The following is a 14,834-nucleotide window of genomic DNA, read 5'->3' on the forward strand; positions in this document are numbered from 1 at the left end:
CTTTTCAATGGCACTTTCTCCCTCATTGAAAAGTGAACAGAAATCTATCTGATATTTGTATTTAAGGCCCTTTAGATCTGAGACTCTTTAAATATGCCATGTTCCCAAGGCAGCAGGAGGGGGAGTCTGAGCCCAGAGACAGACCTTTTCTGAGGTCTTCTGTGCTGAGGTGCAAGACCAGGGGAGCAAGAACTGATAATGTGGGTCATCCTGGGACATGAAGGAGCCTTTGAAGCTGGAGACAGGCTGACTCCCCAGCATCCCAGAACCTATGAGACCCTCACAGGTAGAATTCAGTTTGGTTCTGCTCTAGTACCAGCTCTATGCCAAGATGACTGGGACCCAGAAAATTTCCAGTAGCTGGATGGATTCTAGAACCATCAGACTCAGTTCTAGGGCAAACAAGAAGCCTGATCCCCAGGTTAAGCAGACTCTTCTTCCAGGGCTTGGAAGAGAGGAGTGATAGCCTTGGTACCGCCATGCCTTAGAGAGGAAGAAGTACCCAGGAGCCCTGGACAGGGGTTCCTGTACAACCTGAAGGGTCCTGTGGTGTCCCAGTGCTAATATCTTAGGGATCTACTTGAGAAGGGCTGCAGGCAATAACAGCAGCCAGACAGCTGCAAAGACAAAAATAGACCCACAGTAAACAGGATGTCTTCCTGCCTTTCTGGGACATAGTGGAAGGTAGTGGGGGAGGGATTAAGGAGCCAGAGATAAGCAACTGCTTCCTCCCAGGCTTGAAGCCTTAAGGGGGTCCATGCCGACTGTTGCTGCTGTGGGTAGATGGGTGGCAAGTTTCCTCCAGCTTCTGGGAAGTCAAGGCCAGGAGACCAGCGGTGGGTGGCCTGCAGCTGGCCCTCTTAACTACACTCTCATTACCTCACCTGGAAGTGGAAGATCCCTGCGTAGTTTTCGATGAAACTTTGATCATGGGGTATGACTCGGAAAAGAAGGTGCTGGTTCAGGGTCAGGCAGGCAATGGCTGCGAGGAACCAGCAGTCCCCTGCAGGCAGACACAGGGCACAGATCGTGAGCAGTCCTGCTCCTCCTGGGAAGAAAAAGCCCCAATCCCAGCCAGCCACTCCACTTCCCTGAATGGGGACTCCCTTGGTGCCCACTGTCTTACTTCCAGATCTGACCTTACAGAGGTGTCAACCCAGGGAAGGAGAATTGGACAGGAATTCCTTGACAATATGATCAACAGGTAACCTACTCCCTTGTGACTAGACATTTTCCTCAAGGCTGCAGGCAGTTCCCCCAACTGCAGTATAAACTCACTTCCTTTTTAGGCCTCAATGGAGACAGAGCAGTAGGTGATCATAACTGGGTTGTTCTTCCTAACACCTGTAGGAAATCCACCCTGCCCCGTGCATTTGCAGTGTGAGTCCAATTCCTCTTCTGACCTCAGCGAAGACTGAGCATCAGAGAACCATCCACCAAGATGATTTGTATTGGAAGGAAGGACAGGTAGGCAGCTGCCCTGGAACTCGTCTATAGGGGGCAGTAAGACATTGCTGGCAACGGAAAGAGATCGGGACGTTTTCTTATTCTCTGGACTTCTTTTCTGACAGAGTACTGTATGTAGTTGGAGGTAACACTTTGCTCTCTCTGTCTCTCTCTCTCTGTCTCTCTCTCTCTCTCTCTCTCTCTCTCTCTGTGTGTGTGTGTGTGTATAATAGGGGGTGTACCTGGTTATACAGCTGCCTTCTAAGGAGGATGGGTTAAGTGAAATGCAACTGAGAGTGTGCAGGGGAGACTGAGAGCTGCCTGCAGCCACTCTCCCCTACCCTCCTTGGAAGCAGCCAGTCTTTCCTTGGAAAGAGGTTATTGGTTTGAAGGTCCCAGATTATTATGTCCAGGGCTCTGCAGGAAGCCTTCCCCCAGGTGCAGGAACCTAGATATTCATCTGATTTATTCTCAGCCTCCCCTTCTGGAACGAAATAAGTCAAATTCCTTTGGTCTTAGGTCCCCCTTTTCCTCAAATTTAAATTGTTCCTGTTGATGTTCTCTCCAATTTTATTTCACAGAGCTTGCTTATAATCCACACCAAAGACAATACTTTCTGAACAAGAGGTCGAGAGAGAGGAAGATCAGATGGAGCAGTCAAGCTAACCAATCAAAGAGAAAATTGGATGCTCATCCACATGGCGGATGCCATCTTTGTGGAAAGACTCTTTTAAGACGGAGCTATGCTGGGGCAATTTAAACAAGGGTTCCAGCTACAAGTGCTTTCCTTGGCGATGCCTTTTGTGTGTGTATCTAGAGTCTCCATGCCCAAGGGGCATGCTTGGTGCACAGTCACAGAGCTGTCTTCCAAGAAAGACAATACAGTGAAAAGCAGGGCTTTTGTCATGCTGAGTGGGGTATGTAAGTGTCCTTGAGATGCTGGAGAGGAGGCCACAGGATGCAGATACCCCCTGTGATGCATGGCAGAGTGCTAAAGAGGCATGTAGGAGGAAATGAAGCAATCGCCAACATGTAGATAAACGACCATAAAGCAACTGTTATAAAAAATCTTCCGAAAAGTTACTAGAAGCAAGCACAGATTGTCCCTTTACCTCCTGGAAAGGGATCACACCTTGTAATCACCCCTTGATCATCTGGCAGGATCTGACCTGAGGCACTTTCCTACCTAGCTCTCCTTGACAGATGTCAGTTCTGTTGGCTCCATCAATGATAAATCGGGGATTCTCGCAAATTTCCTGTGAAACAAAAAGGAAATGACCAGGTAAGAATAACAGTAAATAAATAGATATATATTTTTTTGAGATGGAGTCTCACTCTGTTGCCAGGCTGCAGTGCAGTGGTGCAATCTTGGCTCACTGAAACCTCTGCCTCTGGGGTTCAAGCGATTCTCCTGCCTCAGGCTCTCGAGTAGCTGGGAATACAGGCATGCGCCATCATGCCCAGCTAATTTTTGTATCTTTAGTAGAGATAGGGTTTCACCATGTTGGTCAGGATGGTCTCCATCTCTTGACCTCATGATCCACCTGCCTCGGCCTCCCAAAGTGCTGGGATTACAGATGTGAGCCACCGTGCCCGACTGCAGTAGCTATTATTTATTGAGTTCCATTATGTAGTGTTCCTGATAGTATTCCATTTGGCTCTGTGAAGGGAATACTATCATTCTTATGTTTCAGATAAGGAAACTGAGGCCCAGAGAGGTTAAGAAAGTCGTGCAAAGACACACAGCTAGTAACTGGCAGAAGCCAGAAACATGCCTCCTTTTTACATTGTCACATGCTGCTTCCCATACTGTCATACTATCCGAGTAAGGATGCACCTTGAGAGTTAGGGCAGTGTTGGCTGGGCGTGGTGGCTCATACCTGTAATCCCAGCACTTTGGGAGGCCAAGGCCGGTGGATCACTTGAGGTCAGGAGTTTGAGACCAGCCTGGCCAACATAGTGAAACCCTGTCTCTACTAAAAATACAAAAATTAGCCAGGCGTGGTGACAGGTAATCTCAGCTACTCGGGAGGCTGAGATAGGAGAATCAAAATAATAATAATAAACTAATAAAAATAAAATATAGATTCAGTGTTTTGTTTTGTTTTTGAGACAGAGTCTCACTGTGTCGCCAGGCTGGAGTGCAGTGGGCGACACAGGCTGGAGTACAGTGGCGCGATCTCTGCTCACCGCAAACTCCGCCTCCCAGGTTCAAGCAATTCTCCTGCCTCAGCCTCCCGAGTAGCCGGGACTACAGATGTGTGCCACCCTGCCTGGCTGGTTTTTGTATTCTTAGTAGAGAGAGAGGGGGTTTCACCATGTTGGCCAGGCTGGTCTCAAACTCCAGACCTCAAGTGATCTGCCAGCCTCGGCCTCCCAAAGTGCTGGGATTACAGGTGTGAGCCACCACGCCAGGCTAGTGATCTGGTTTTAGCCCCATTCTTCTCAGCTTCATGGAGTCTTGGCATTCCTGTGACACATTTCGAACAGGGTCTCTCTCCCCACCTTCCCCCGACCCCCATCACAACAACCCAATATACCCAAGTGAGCTGAAGCTTCTGCACTCAGGGGTGTATCTCCCTAGTAGATGGAAAGTCTTGCTTATGCTACACCCCACAGCATGCATCCCATCTGCAACTCTGAGTGCAATGGAAGGATAAACCAAAACAATCGTTTTCAAAAAGGTTTACCTATATGGGGAGGGAAGGAATAAGGTGGTAGAAATAGGGATGGAAGTAGAACTCTGAATATAACTGTTTAAAAATAGTTTTGACTTAGGAATCATGTAAAGTTTTAAATAATTAAGAGCCAAAATTAAAGAAAAAATAATTTAAAAAAGCCATCTGTAAAAGCTGAAAGCAAACTGAAGCAAAGGGACCTAACTGCATAACCATTCACAGAAAAATAATTATTTCAAGTCACTTAAAATGTAACATTTTGGCTGTCTGTCCCTTTTGGAATATATCCTAAGGACAAAAACCAAAACCATAAAGAAATATATGAACCTTGAATGTTATGAAGATACTAAGAAATATGAACCATAAGAAATAATAATATTGGCCAGGTGTGGTGGCCTACACCTGTAATCCCAGCACTTTGAGGGGCCAAGGTGGGAGGATCACTTGAGGCCAGGAGTTCGAGACCAGTCTGGGAAACATAGTGAGATCCTATCTCTACAAAAAATAAAAGGATTAGTTGGACATGGTGGTGCATGCCTATAGTCCCAGCTACTTGGTAGGCTGAGGTGAGAGAATCGCTTGAACCCGGGAGGCAGAGGTTGCTGTGAGCCAAGATTGTGCCACTGCATTCCAGCCTGGGTGACAGAGTGAGGCTCTGTCTCAAAAAAACAAAAACAAAAACAAAAAACCCCATTATAATTTGAAAATATCTTTCCTTAAATAAAAACACGTATTTAATACTACATATTGATTGAAAGGGCAAACTGAATATTGACCCAGAATGACCAACATGAATATACATTCTAGAAAATTACTGGGATTCAAAGAAAAAAAAAAAAACATTGTTTGGACATCTAGGGAGAAAGAACAAGTGACTTTTAAGGGGAAAACATTAGATTACTATCAGACTTTCCAGTAGCAAGGCCCTTTTATGCCAGAAGAAATTGGAGCAGTATATTTAAGATGCTTAAGGAAAGAAAATGTGAACCAAGGATTTATATACAATATGACTTCCTTTATTCATTTCAAGAATAAGGGATGTGGACAAGCTGTTTCTAATACATAAGAATTCAGGGAATATTGTTCCCATGAGCTCTTCCTGAGGAATATACTAGAGAATAACCTTCAGACAACCCGAAGGTTTAGAAGGACATTAACATAAGGACTGAGAATAAGTAGTTAGTATTTCGTTATTTGTACATTTAAAATTACATGATGGCCAGGTGCAATGACTCATGCCTGTAATCACAGCATTTTGGGAGGCTGAGGTGGGCGGATCACGACGCCAGGAGTTCGAGACCAGCCTGGCCAACATGACGAAACCTCGTCTCTACTGAAAATACAAAAATTAGCCAGGCATGGTGGCTCATGCCTGTAGTCCCAGCTACTCGGGAGGCTGAGGCAGGAGAATTGCTTGAGCCTGGAGGCAGAGGTTGCAGTGAGCCAAGATCGCACCATTGCACTCCAGCCTGGCCGACCGAGTGAGACTGTCTCAAAAAAAAAAAAAAAAAAAACCCAACAAAGTACATGATGATTAAAGGGCGGATGTAAAGTATGTAATGTATTGCCTATAGTGTTCGGGCAATGAACAACTATTTAAAACCATTTTAAATGAAAGGAGAAAGAAGAAAGCCTATGGAAAGACTGTAAACTGTTTTCAGGAATTATTTTGATAGTGATATTATTAATATTGTTATTCTGCAGCTTAATTAGACAAACAAAAGTAGAGGAAATTCATTGCCAGCAGACCTGCCATGCAAGAAATGTTAAAAGAATTTCTTTAGGGAGAAGAAAAATGATATAGGTCAGAAACTTGGACCCACATAAAGAAAGGAAGAGCACTGGAGAGGAAATAAATGAAGATAAAATAAAATCTTGATTTTAAATTCTTTTTTTTTTTTTTTTTTTTTGAGCTGGAGTCTTGCTGTCGCCCAGGCTGGAGTGCAGTGGCACGATCTCAGCTCACTGCAGGCTCCCCCCGGGGTTCACGCTTCTCCTGCCTCAGCCTCCCGAGTAGCTGGGACTACAGGCGCCCACCACCTCGCCCGGCTAATTTTTTGTATTTTTAGTAGAGACGGGGTTTCACTGTGTTAGCCAGGATGGTCTCGATCTCCTGACCTCGTGATCCGCCCACCTTGGCCTCCCAAAGTGCTGGGATTACAGGCGTGAGCCACTGTGCCCGGCCGATTTTAAATTCTTAATCTAAAGGGTAACTTAGTTAAAACCATAATAAAAATAATGTATTGGGCAATTACAGCATACGGATAAGTGAAACAAATTACAGTAATGTCATAAGCAAAGGAAGGAAATGGTAATACTTTGTTATAAAATACCTAGAGTACAAACTAAATGGTATAGTGTTATTTGAGGGTGGACTTAGTTGAAAATGTATATTGGAAACTCTAGCATGACCACTAGAATTGAAAAAATAAATATAATTGATACACCAAGAGAGGAGATAAGGCCGGGTGCTGTGGTTCACACCTGTAATCCCAGCACTTTGGGAGGCCAAGGTGGGCAGATTGCTTGAGCTCAGGAGTTTGAGACCAGCCTGGGCAACATGGCAAAACCCTGTCTTAAAAAAAAAATATATATATATATATATATATATATATATATATATTTTTTTTTTATATATATATGGGGAAGTTGGGGAGAGAGACCCCGTTTGAACTGTGTCACAGGAATGCCAAGACTCCATGAAGCTGAGAAGAATGGGGCCATATATATATATATACATACATACATACATATACATATATATACATATATATATACACATATATATATATACACACACACACACATACACATACACCCACACACACATACATACATATTAGTTGGGCATTGTGGCATGCATCTGTAGTCCCAGCTGCTCAGGAGGCTGAGATAGGAGGATGGCTTGAGCCCAAGAGGCGGAGGTTGCAGTGAGCCAAGATCATGCCACTGCACTCCAGCCTGGGTGACAGAAGCCAGACCCTGTCTCAAAAAAAAAAAAAAAAAAAAAAAAAAAGACAAAAAAGAAGAGGTAAAAGGATAGAATATAAAACTTTCAGTTAAACCAGAGAAGCCAGAAAAAAGGGAGGGGATGAGAACAAATACAATAAATAGAAATCAGTTATAAACATGTAGGTAGTAATCTAACCATATTATAATCACTTACATGTGAATGATCAAAATACACCAATTAAAAGACAAAGACTGCGAAAGTGGATAAAAACAAGACTCAACTGTATGTTGTCTGCAAGAAACCCACTTTATTTATTTATTTTTTTGAGACAGAGTTTCGCTCTTGTCGCCCAGGCTGGAGTGCAATGGCACAGTCTCCGCCTCTCAGTTTCAAGTGATTCTCCCACCTCAGCATCCTGAATAGCTGCGATTACAAGCATGCACCACCATGCTTGGCTAATTTTGTATTTTTAGTAGAGATGAGGTTTCGCCATGTTGGCCAGGCTGGTCTCAAACGCCTGACCTCAGATGATGTGCCCGCCTTGGCCTTCCAAAGTGCTGGGATTACAGGCGTGAGCCACCATGCCTGGCCAAGAAACCTACTTTAAATATAAAAACTCATAGATAGAGAAGGATATATCATGCTAACAATAATCAAAAGAAAGTTGGGGTTGTATTAATTTCAGAAACAGCAGACTTCAGAACAAGGACAATTATCAGAGATAAGGAGAGGCATTACATATAGATGAAAAGGTCAATTGGTCAATTTTCCAAGAAGACATACAATCCTAAATGTGTGTGCACCTAACAACCGTGTCAAAATACATGAGGCAAAGAGTGATAGAACTGAAAGGTGAAATAGACAAATCCAGTATTAAAGTTGGTGATGTCAATACCCTCTTTCAGTAATTATAGATCAAGCAGGCAGGCAGAAAAGCATTAAGGATATTGTTGACCTGAACAACACTATCAACCAACTGGATCAAATTGACATTAATAGAATTCTACATCCAACAATAGCAGAATAAACCATTTTCTCAAATTCATATGTAACAAATCATTCTGAGCCATAAAACACACCTTAACCAATTTTTTTTTTTTTTGAGACAGAGTCCCTCTCTGTCACCCAGGCTGGAGTGCAGTGGTGCGATCTCAGCTCACTGCAACCTCTACCTCCCGGTTCAAGCGATTTTCCTGCCTCAGCCTCCTAAGTAGCTGGGATTACAGATGCATGCCACCACGCCTGGCTAATTTTTGTATTTTTAGTAGAGACGGGGTTTCATCATGTTGGTAAGGCTGGTCTCGAACTCCTGACCTCATGATCCACCTGCCTCAGCTTTCCAAAGTGCTAGGATTATAGGGGTGTGCCACTGCATCCGGCAACCAATTTAAAAGAATAGAAAGCATACAGTGTCTTCACAGACCACAATGGAATGATACTCGAAATCAATAACAAAAAGATAGTTGAAAAATCCCAAATTATTTGGAAACCAAACAACACAGTTCTAAATAACACAAGGGCCAAAGAAGAAATTTCAAAAGAACTTACAAAATGTTTTTAACTAAGTGAAAATAAAAATATAACATCAAAATTTGTGGGATGCAACAAAAGCAGTGTTTAAAGGGAAAGTTATAGCATTAAATGCATAAATTAGAAAAGAAAGAAAAGAAAAAATCAATAAGCAATATTCCACCTTAGGACACTAAAGAAGAGATATTTAAGCCTAAAGCAAGCAGAAGAAAAGAAATAATCAAAAATCAGAGCAGAAATAAATGAAATAAAAAACAAGAAAACAATAGAAAGTCAATGAAAACAAAAATGGTTCTTTGGAAAGATCAATAGAATTGATAAACCTCTAGCCATGCCAAACAAGAAAAACAGAAAACACAAATTACTAATATCAAAAATGAAGAAGAGGTTATCACTTGTGGGAGCTGTCAGGCTGGCAGGAAAAATTTTAAGATGAATTTATAGGATATAAACACAAACCCTCTTGGAAGGCCTAGAGGTTTGCATAAAGTGTTTGGCTGAAGGCTGCCGAATCCACTTAATAGCTTAGGGCATAGATACATAGGAATGTAGAGGAGTTTATCTAAAGAGCTTGTTTACTCATGTGGTCCTAAAACTAACCTTTGATCCCTCACGGGCAGGAGAGCTCCCCCTAGGGTGGGGGCAACCAGATTAATTACCCAGAGGTGTGTTGACTCAAAGCCTTTGTCATTACAACTGTGCTAAATAAATGCCCGCAGGGCCAGCTAGTCAGGGCCATGGCTGCTGACTCTTCACAGCACCTTCCTTAGTGTCTGTGAGCGGCTTGGACCCCTAGCTGCTCTTTCACTAAATATCGGTGTCTTGGTATGTTAATCATCCGTCATGCGAGCTGGGGTCTGCAGGACAGACTCCTGCAATCAATACTGAACTTTTGGACATTAAAGGGATAATAAGGGAATACACGGACAGCTCCATGCTCACAAATTTGATAACAGGTGAAACTGACAAATTTCTTGAATGATAAAAGCTACCAAAATTCATTAGAGGATTAGATAATCTGAATAGCGCTATACCTATCAAGAATATTGAGTCAATAATTAATAACCCTCCAAAAAAGAAGGCACCAGAATCAGATAGTTTCACTAGTGAATTCTACCAAATATTCAAGGAAGAAATAATACGAATTTTCCACAATATCTTCCATAAAATAGAAGCAGAGCGAACATTTCCTAACTCATTCTATCAGGCCAGCATTATCCTAATATGCAAGCCAGAAAAAGATACTCTAATAAAGGAAAACTACAGACCAATATCTGTTATGAACATAGAAGCAAAATTCTCAACAAAATATGAGCAACTCAAATACAACAATGTATAAACAGACACTATGACCAAGTGGGATTTATTTGAGGTACAAGGTTTCTTCAACATTCAAAAATCAATAAATGTAATTTTACCACATCAACAGGCTAAAAAAAGCAATTATATAACCATATTAATTGATGGAGAAAATGCCTTTGACAAAATCTGACACCCACTCACGATTTAAAAAAACCTCTCAGCTAACTAGGAAGAGAGAATAATGTCCTCAACTTGGTAACAATCATCCGCTTTGAAAAATAACAACAGCTAACTTCATACTTCAGGGTGAGAAACTAGATGCTTTTCCCTTAAGACTGGGAACAAAGCAAGATGTCCTCCTGTACCACTCCTATTCAGCATCCTACTGGAAGTCCTGCCTAATGCAACAAGATAAGAAAAAGAAATGAAAGATATAAATATTGGAAACAAAAAAATAATTATTTTTATTTACAGATGACACGATTGTCTATGTAGAAAATTCCAAACAATTACCCAAAAAAATCCACTGGGAACTAATAAGTGAGTATAGCTCAGTTGAAAGATTCCAAGTTAGTATATAACTTGGAATACTAACTTGGGAGCACTTTGGGAGGCCGAGGCGGGCGGATCACGAGGTCATGAGATCAAGACCATCCTGGCCAACATGGTGAAACCCCATCTCTACTAAAAATACAAAAATTAGCTGGGCATGGTGGTGCATGCCTGTAGTCCCAGCTATTTGGGAGGCTGAGGCAGGAGAATCGCTTGAACCCAGGAGGCGGAGGTTGCAGTGAGCTGAGATCGCGCCACTGCACTCCAGCCTGGGCAACAGAGTGAGACTCCGTCTCAAAAAAAAAAAAAAAAGAAAAAATACCAATTAGTTTTCTATATACCAGCAATGAACAACTGGAATTTGAAATTAAAAAAAATTCCTTTTATATTAACACACAAAGCCAAGAAATATTTAGTTATGTCAGTGTGAACTCATGTTTAGCTTAGTGTAGATACAAATGGCTTTATATAGAAATATTTACAGATAGGTGAGATGGTTATACATAGATATATTATAGATATGTGTATATAGCTGGTTTAGTACACACACATATCTCCTTTCTCTATAAGCTGAGAGGAACAGAAGCAATCACACTCTGGTAGCAATCAGCAGATTTAGCAACCAGATCTTGATATCTAATACCTTTTTCAATAAAAGAAACCAGTGCTCCTTGGAGAAATGACTGATTCTAGGATTATGAGCTGGTAGTGCCAGAAAGTAAGAAAGTGCTCAAGGAAAAACAAAACCCCACAAACACTTAGGGTATGTTAAATAGACACAGGAGCCAACTGAGAGCTCCCAATGAAGAAAGCTGGGACAACCTAAGCAACAAAATAAAGCAGTATTGGATTACGACTTAAAAATCAAGATCCATGAGTCCATATTGATATAGACAAGTGACTGAATAAATAAATAAATGGGGAGAATAGACAAAGCTCCCATGCAGAATGATTCCCAATAATTGATGCAGATCCTCTGCCCTCAAGAGGGTGGAGCACAATTTCCCCTTGCTTAAGTATGAGCTTATGCTTAGTGTCTTGCTTCCAGAGTATAGTATGAAAAGAGGGGAAGAAGTAAGTTCACAGCAGAGAAACCTGACAAGCACTACTTCAGCCACATGACCAAAGTCAACACCACAATGAGAAGGCATGTTTATTGCCTGCATCCTTGATACATAATGTGACAAAAATGGCACTTTACCCTGTGGTCTTCCTCCCCGAAACCCTTAAGCCCATAAGGAGAAAAACAGCAGACAAATGCCAACTGAGGGTCATTATTTTACAGAATACCTGACCAGTACTCTTTAAAAAACTGTGAAGGTCATAAAACACCAGGGAAGGCAGAGATACTGTCACAGCCAAGAGAAGGCTAAGGAGATGTTACTACTAAATGTAATGTCATATCTTGGGTGGGATCTTGGAACAGAAAAAGGACATCAGACAAAAAACTAAGGAAAAGTATGGACTTCAGCTAATAATAATATATTAACACTGGCTAATTAATTGTAGCAAATGTACTGTACTAATGCAAGATGTCAATTTTTTCCTGTAAATCTAAAACCATTCTGAAATTTACAGTTTATTTAAAAAATAGATATAAATACTTCTTTTTTTTTTTTTTTTGAGATGGAGTCTCGCTCTGTCGCCCAGGCTGGAGTGCAATGGCGCAATCTCGGCTCACTGCAAGCTCCGCCTCACGGGTTCACGCCATTCTCCTGCCTCAGCCTCTCCGAGTGGCTGGGACTACAGGCGCCCGCCACCACGCCTGGCTAATTTTTTGTATTTTTAGTAGAGACGGGCTTTCACCGTGGTCTCGATCTCCTGACCTTGTGATCCGCCCGCCTCGGCCTCCCAAAGTGCTGGGATTATAAGTGTGAGCCACCGCGCCCGGCCTAAAAAATAGATATAAATACTTCTAATAGTTTTTCACCCACTCCAATGGATCATCTTGCAGATCTACTGGGCTGTATATGCCCTCCTCAGAGCCTACCGGTCTAGAGAGTTTCTTGCCTGCTCTAAATGCAGTGAACCCTTTTTGGAGCTCTAAGCCTCTCCAAGCAGGAAGAAGGGCCTTGTGCTACACACTCCCAAGCACTTTCACCTACTCAAGTTGACACAAGGGGCTTCTCAGTTGCGCCCTAAGGTAGCCTGATGCAAACTGCTTCATCCCATAAGGAGTCTGGCTGCTCGGCACGGACCTTTCTACTTAAACAGAAGTGACAGAACACGAATGAACAAGCCTTAGGCGAAAGATTAAGAAGGCAGGTCTCCACCCTTCCATTTCTTTACTGTTCACCACCTTCCACAGAACTCTCCCTGAAACTGTGAGCCTTAGTACTTCTAACCACTCTGCTCTCCCACCCTCAAAACACCTGCTCTGAAGAAGAGACATGAGACCAGGTGAAATGGATCTTGCCTGTAGTCCCAGCACTTTGGGAGGCCTAGGCAGGAGGATTGCTTGAGCCCAGGGGTTTGAGACCAGCCTGGGCAACATAGTGAGGCCCCATCTCTATAAATAAATAAATAAACGCTTATTTAAACAAATAAAAATGTGGTGGCACATGCCTGGGGTCCCACCTACTCGGAAGGCTGAGATGTGAAGTGGGATCACTGTTTGGGCCTGGGGGGTTGAGGCTGCAGTGAGCTATAATCAAGCCACTGCACTCCAGCCTGGATAACAGAGCAAGCCTCTCTCTCTCTCAAAAAAAAAAAAAGAGACATGATATTCGATTATAATACATTAGCTCCCTAAAAATATTTACGATTTCAGGGACCCATAAAGTATTATAATAATCTCTAGCTCATGAATAGAAAATAACATCTCCAGTTTCAGGAGGAAGCAGAAAGATATTTTGGATAAAGAGACCCTTGGTAAGTCAATTGCCCAGAGGAGGGATCCATGGCCTCAGGCTCTGGACCACTTGGCTTCTTGTTCCCCAAGAGCTGGCTCCTGAAGTCCCATCCCCTCCATCCCTACCTTTGGCCTTTTCCATGTGATGGTCTTAATCTTGGTTTTGTGGCTCAGCTCATGGGAGGCCAGGGCCTGAACACCTGCTAGGAACACACAATCTTCAAAGAGGCACTTCTGGGCCAGACATCTTTGAGAACAACAAAATCCTGCCCCTCAAACTTGAGGGGCTGTGCGATGGTGCCCTCTGCATTTCTCCTGTCCCTCTCTCGGATCACACAGTCACAGAAGAATTCTGACAGCAGGTAGGGCATGGCGAGTGCTCTGGGAGTGGAGCTGGGCCTTCCCTGCTGCCTCTTTCCCACTGCACCCTCAGTCCAGGCCTAATCCTCTTGTGAATGGCCTGGAGCCTATACAGCTCTTCCACCCTCAGCAGCACCATGCAAATGAAAACAGTCCAGAGAAAGGTCATGGTCAGAGTCAGCAGCTTTGACTGGAGGCCCCTAAGCCCGTGGTCTAGGGGCAATACTGTGAGAGGGAGCCAGGGAGGGGAGAGATAGTTCCAAGGACAGCCTCGGGACAGGCAGCAGTGGTCTGAGGAGCTTTAGGGAAACTTTATCACCCCTTGCTGGGATTCTTCCTCTAAAAAGAAAATATTAATTACTAATACAGTTACAGAGAGGCTTACTTTGTCTTAGCAAAAGGTGTTCATGCCTTTGACACTGGTGATCAAAGGGCTATAGCATGGGGTCTTTGATATACTAATCCTATACAGGCTACTGAATGCATAGGAGGAATCTGCTCCATGCCATTGTTTGGGGGTAATGACACCTTAACACTCCTGATGTCCCTGGCCCACCCCTCAAAGACCTTGACCAGTCATTTAGGGACTCTCATCTATGAAAATGATGCAGAGGGTAGGTAACTTGACTGCAGATGGAAGTCCCTGTTGGAGTAGGTCCCAGTGGCAGTGAGCAGATATCCATTGTTGCAAATTCAGGAACTTTAGGGTGGAGAATGTGGTGGATGGGGAAAGCAGATGAATGTGTGTCATGTGGGAATTATATTCATGAGAAAGCCCAGCCTTTTCAACTTTCACTGTGCTTAAATAGGCAGCTCTAATGTAAGAGCAGGGAGCTGACATGGGAGGAAATTCAGGCCTGGCAGCTTGCCCGCTAGGAGGACACCCAGTCTCCCTGTCTGCTCATGAATGCCTGATGGCCTTTGTCTACTCTGTGCTTCTCAAAGTGTGATCTTTGAACTTCATGCATCAGAATCATCTGGTCTGCCAGTTGAAAATACAGATTCCCAGGGCCCATCCCAGACCTGAGGATTTGGTAGGGGTCTGGGACTCTGCATTTTGAATAGGCTCACCAGGAGAGTCTTATGTCCACTAAAGTTTAAACCCATGACTTTATTTATTTATTTATTTTTGAGATAGGGTCTTGCTCTGTCACCCAGGCTG

The 14,834-nt window shown here is 43.1% G+C and overlaps 1 protein-coding gene across 2 annotated transcripts in view; it reads right to left on the reverse strand.

Annotated features, from left to right (window-relative positions):
• CAPN3 (calpain 3) overlaps positions 1 to 14,834 on the reverse strand; it is a 58,454-nt gene that overhangs the window by 24,831 nt on the left and 18,789 nt on the right. For both annotated transcript variants that reach the window (XM_030814248.1, XM_030814247.1), the window contains exons 2-3: positions 2,633 to 2,702; positions 885 to 1,003 (exon numbers count right to left, since the gene is read on the reverse strand). In XM_030814248.1, coding sequence (XP_030670108.1) covers positions 885 to 1,003; positions 2,633 to 2,702 — 189 coding nt within the window. The remainder of the gene's footprint in view (positions 1 to 884; positions 1,004 to 2,632; positions 2,703 to 14,834) is intronic.

This window comes from Nomascus leucogenys, chromosome 6 (assembly GCF_006542625.1).
Source record: "Nomascus leucogenys isolate Asia chromosome 6, Asia_NLE_v1, whole genome shotgun sequence".
In the NCBI taxonomy this organism is placed as follows: Eukaryota; Metazoa; Chordata; class Mammalia; order Primates; family Hylobatidae; genus Nomascus; species Nomascus leucogenys.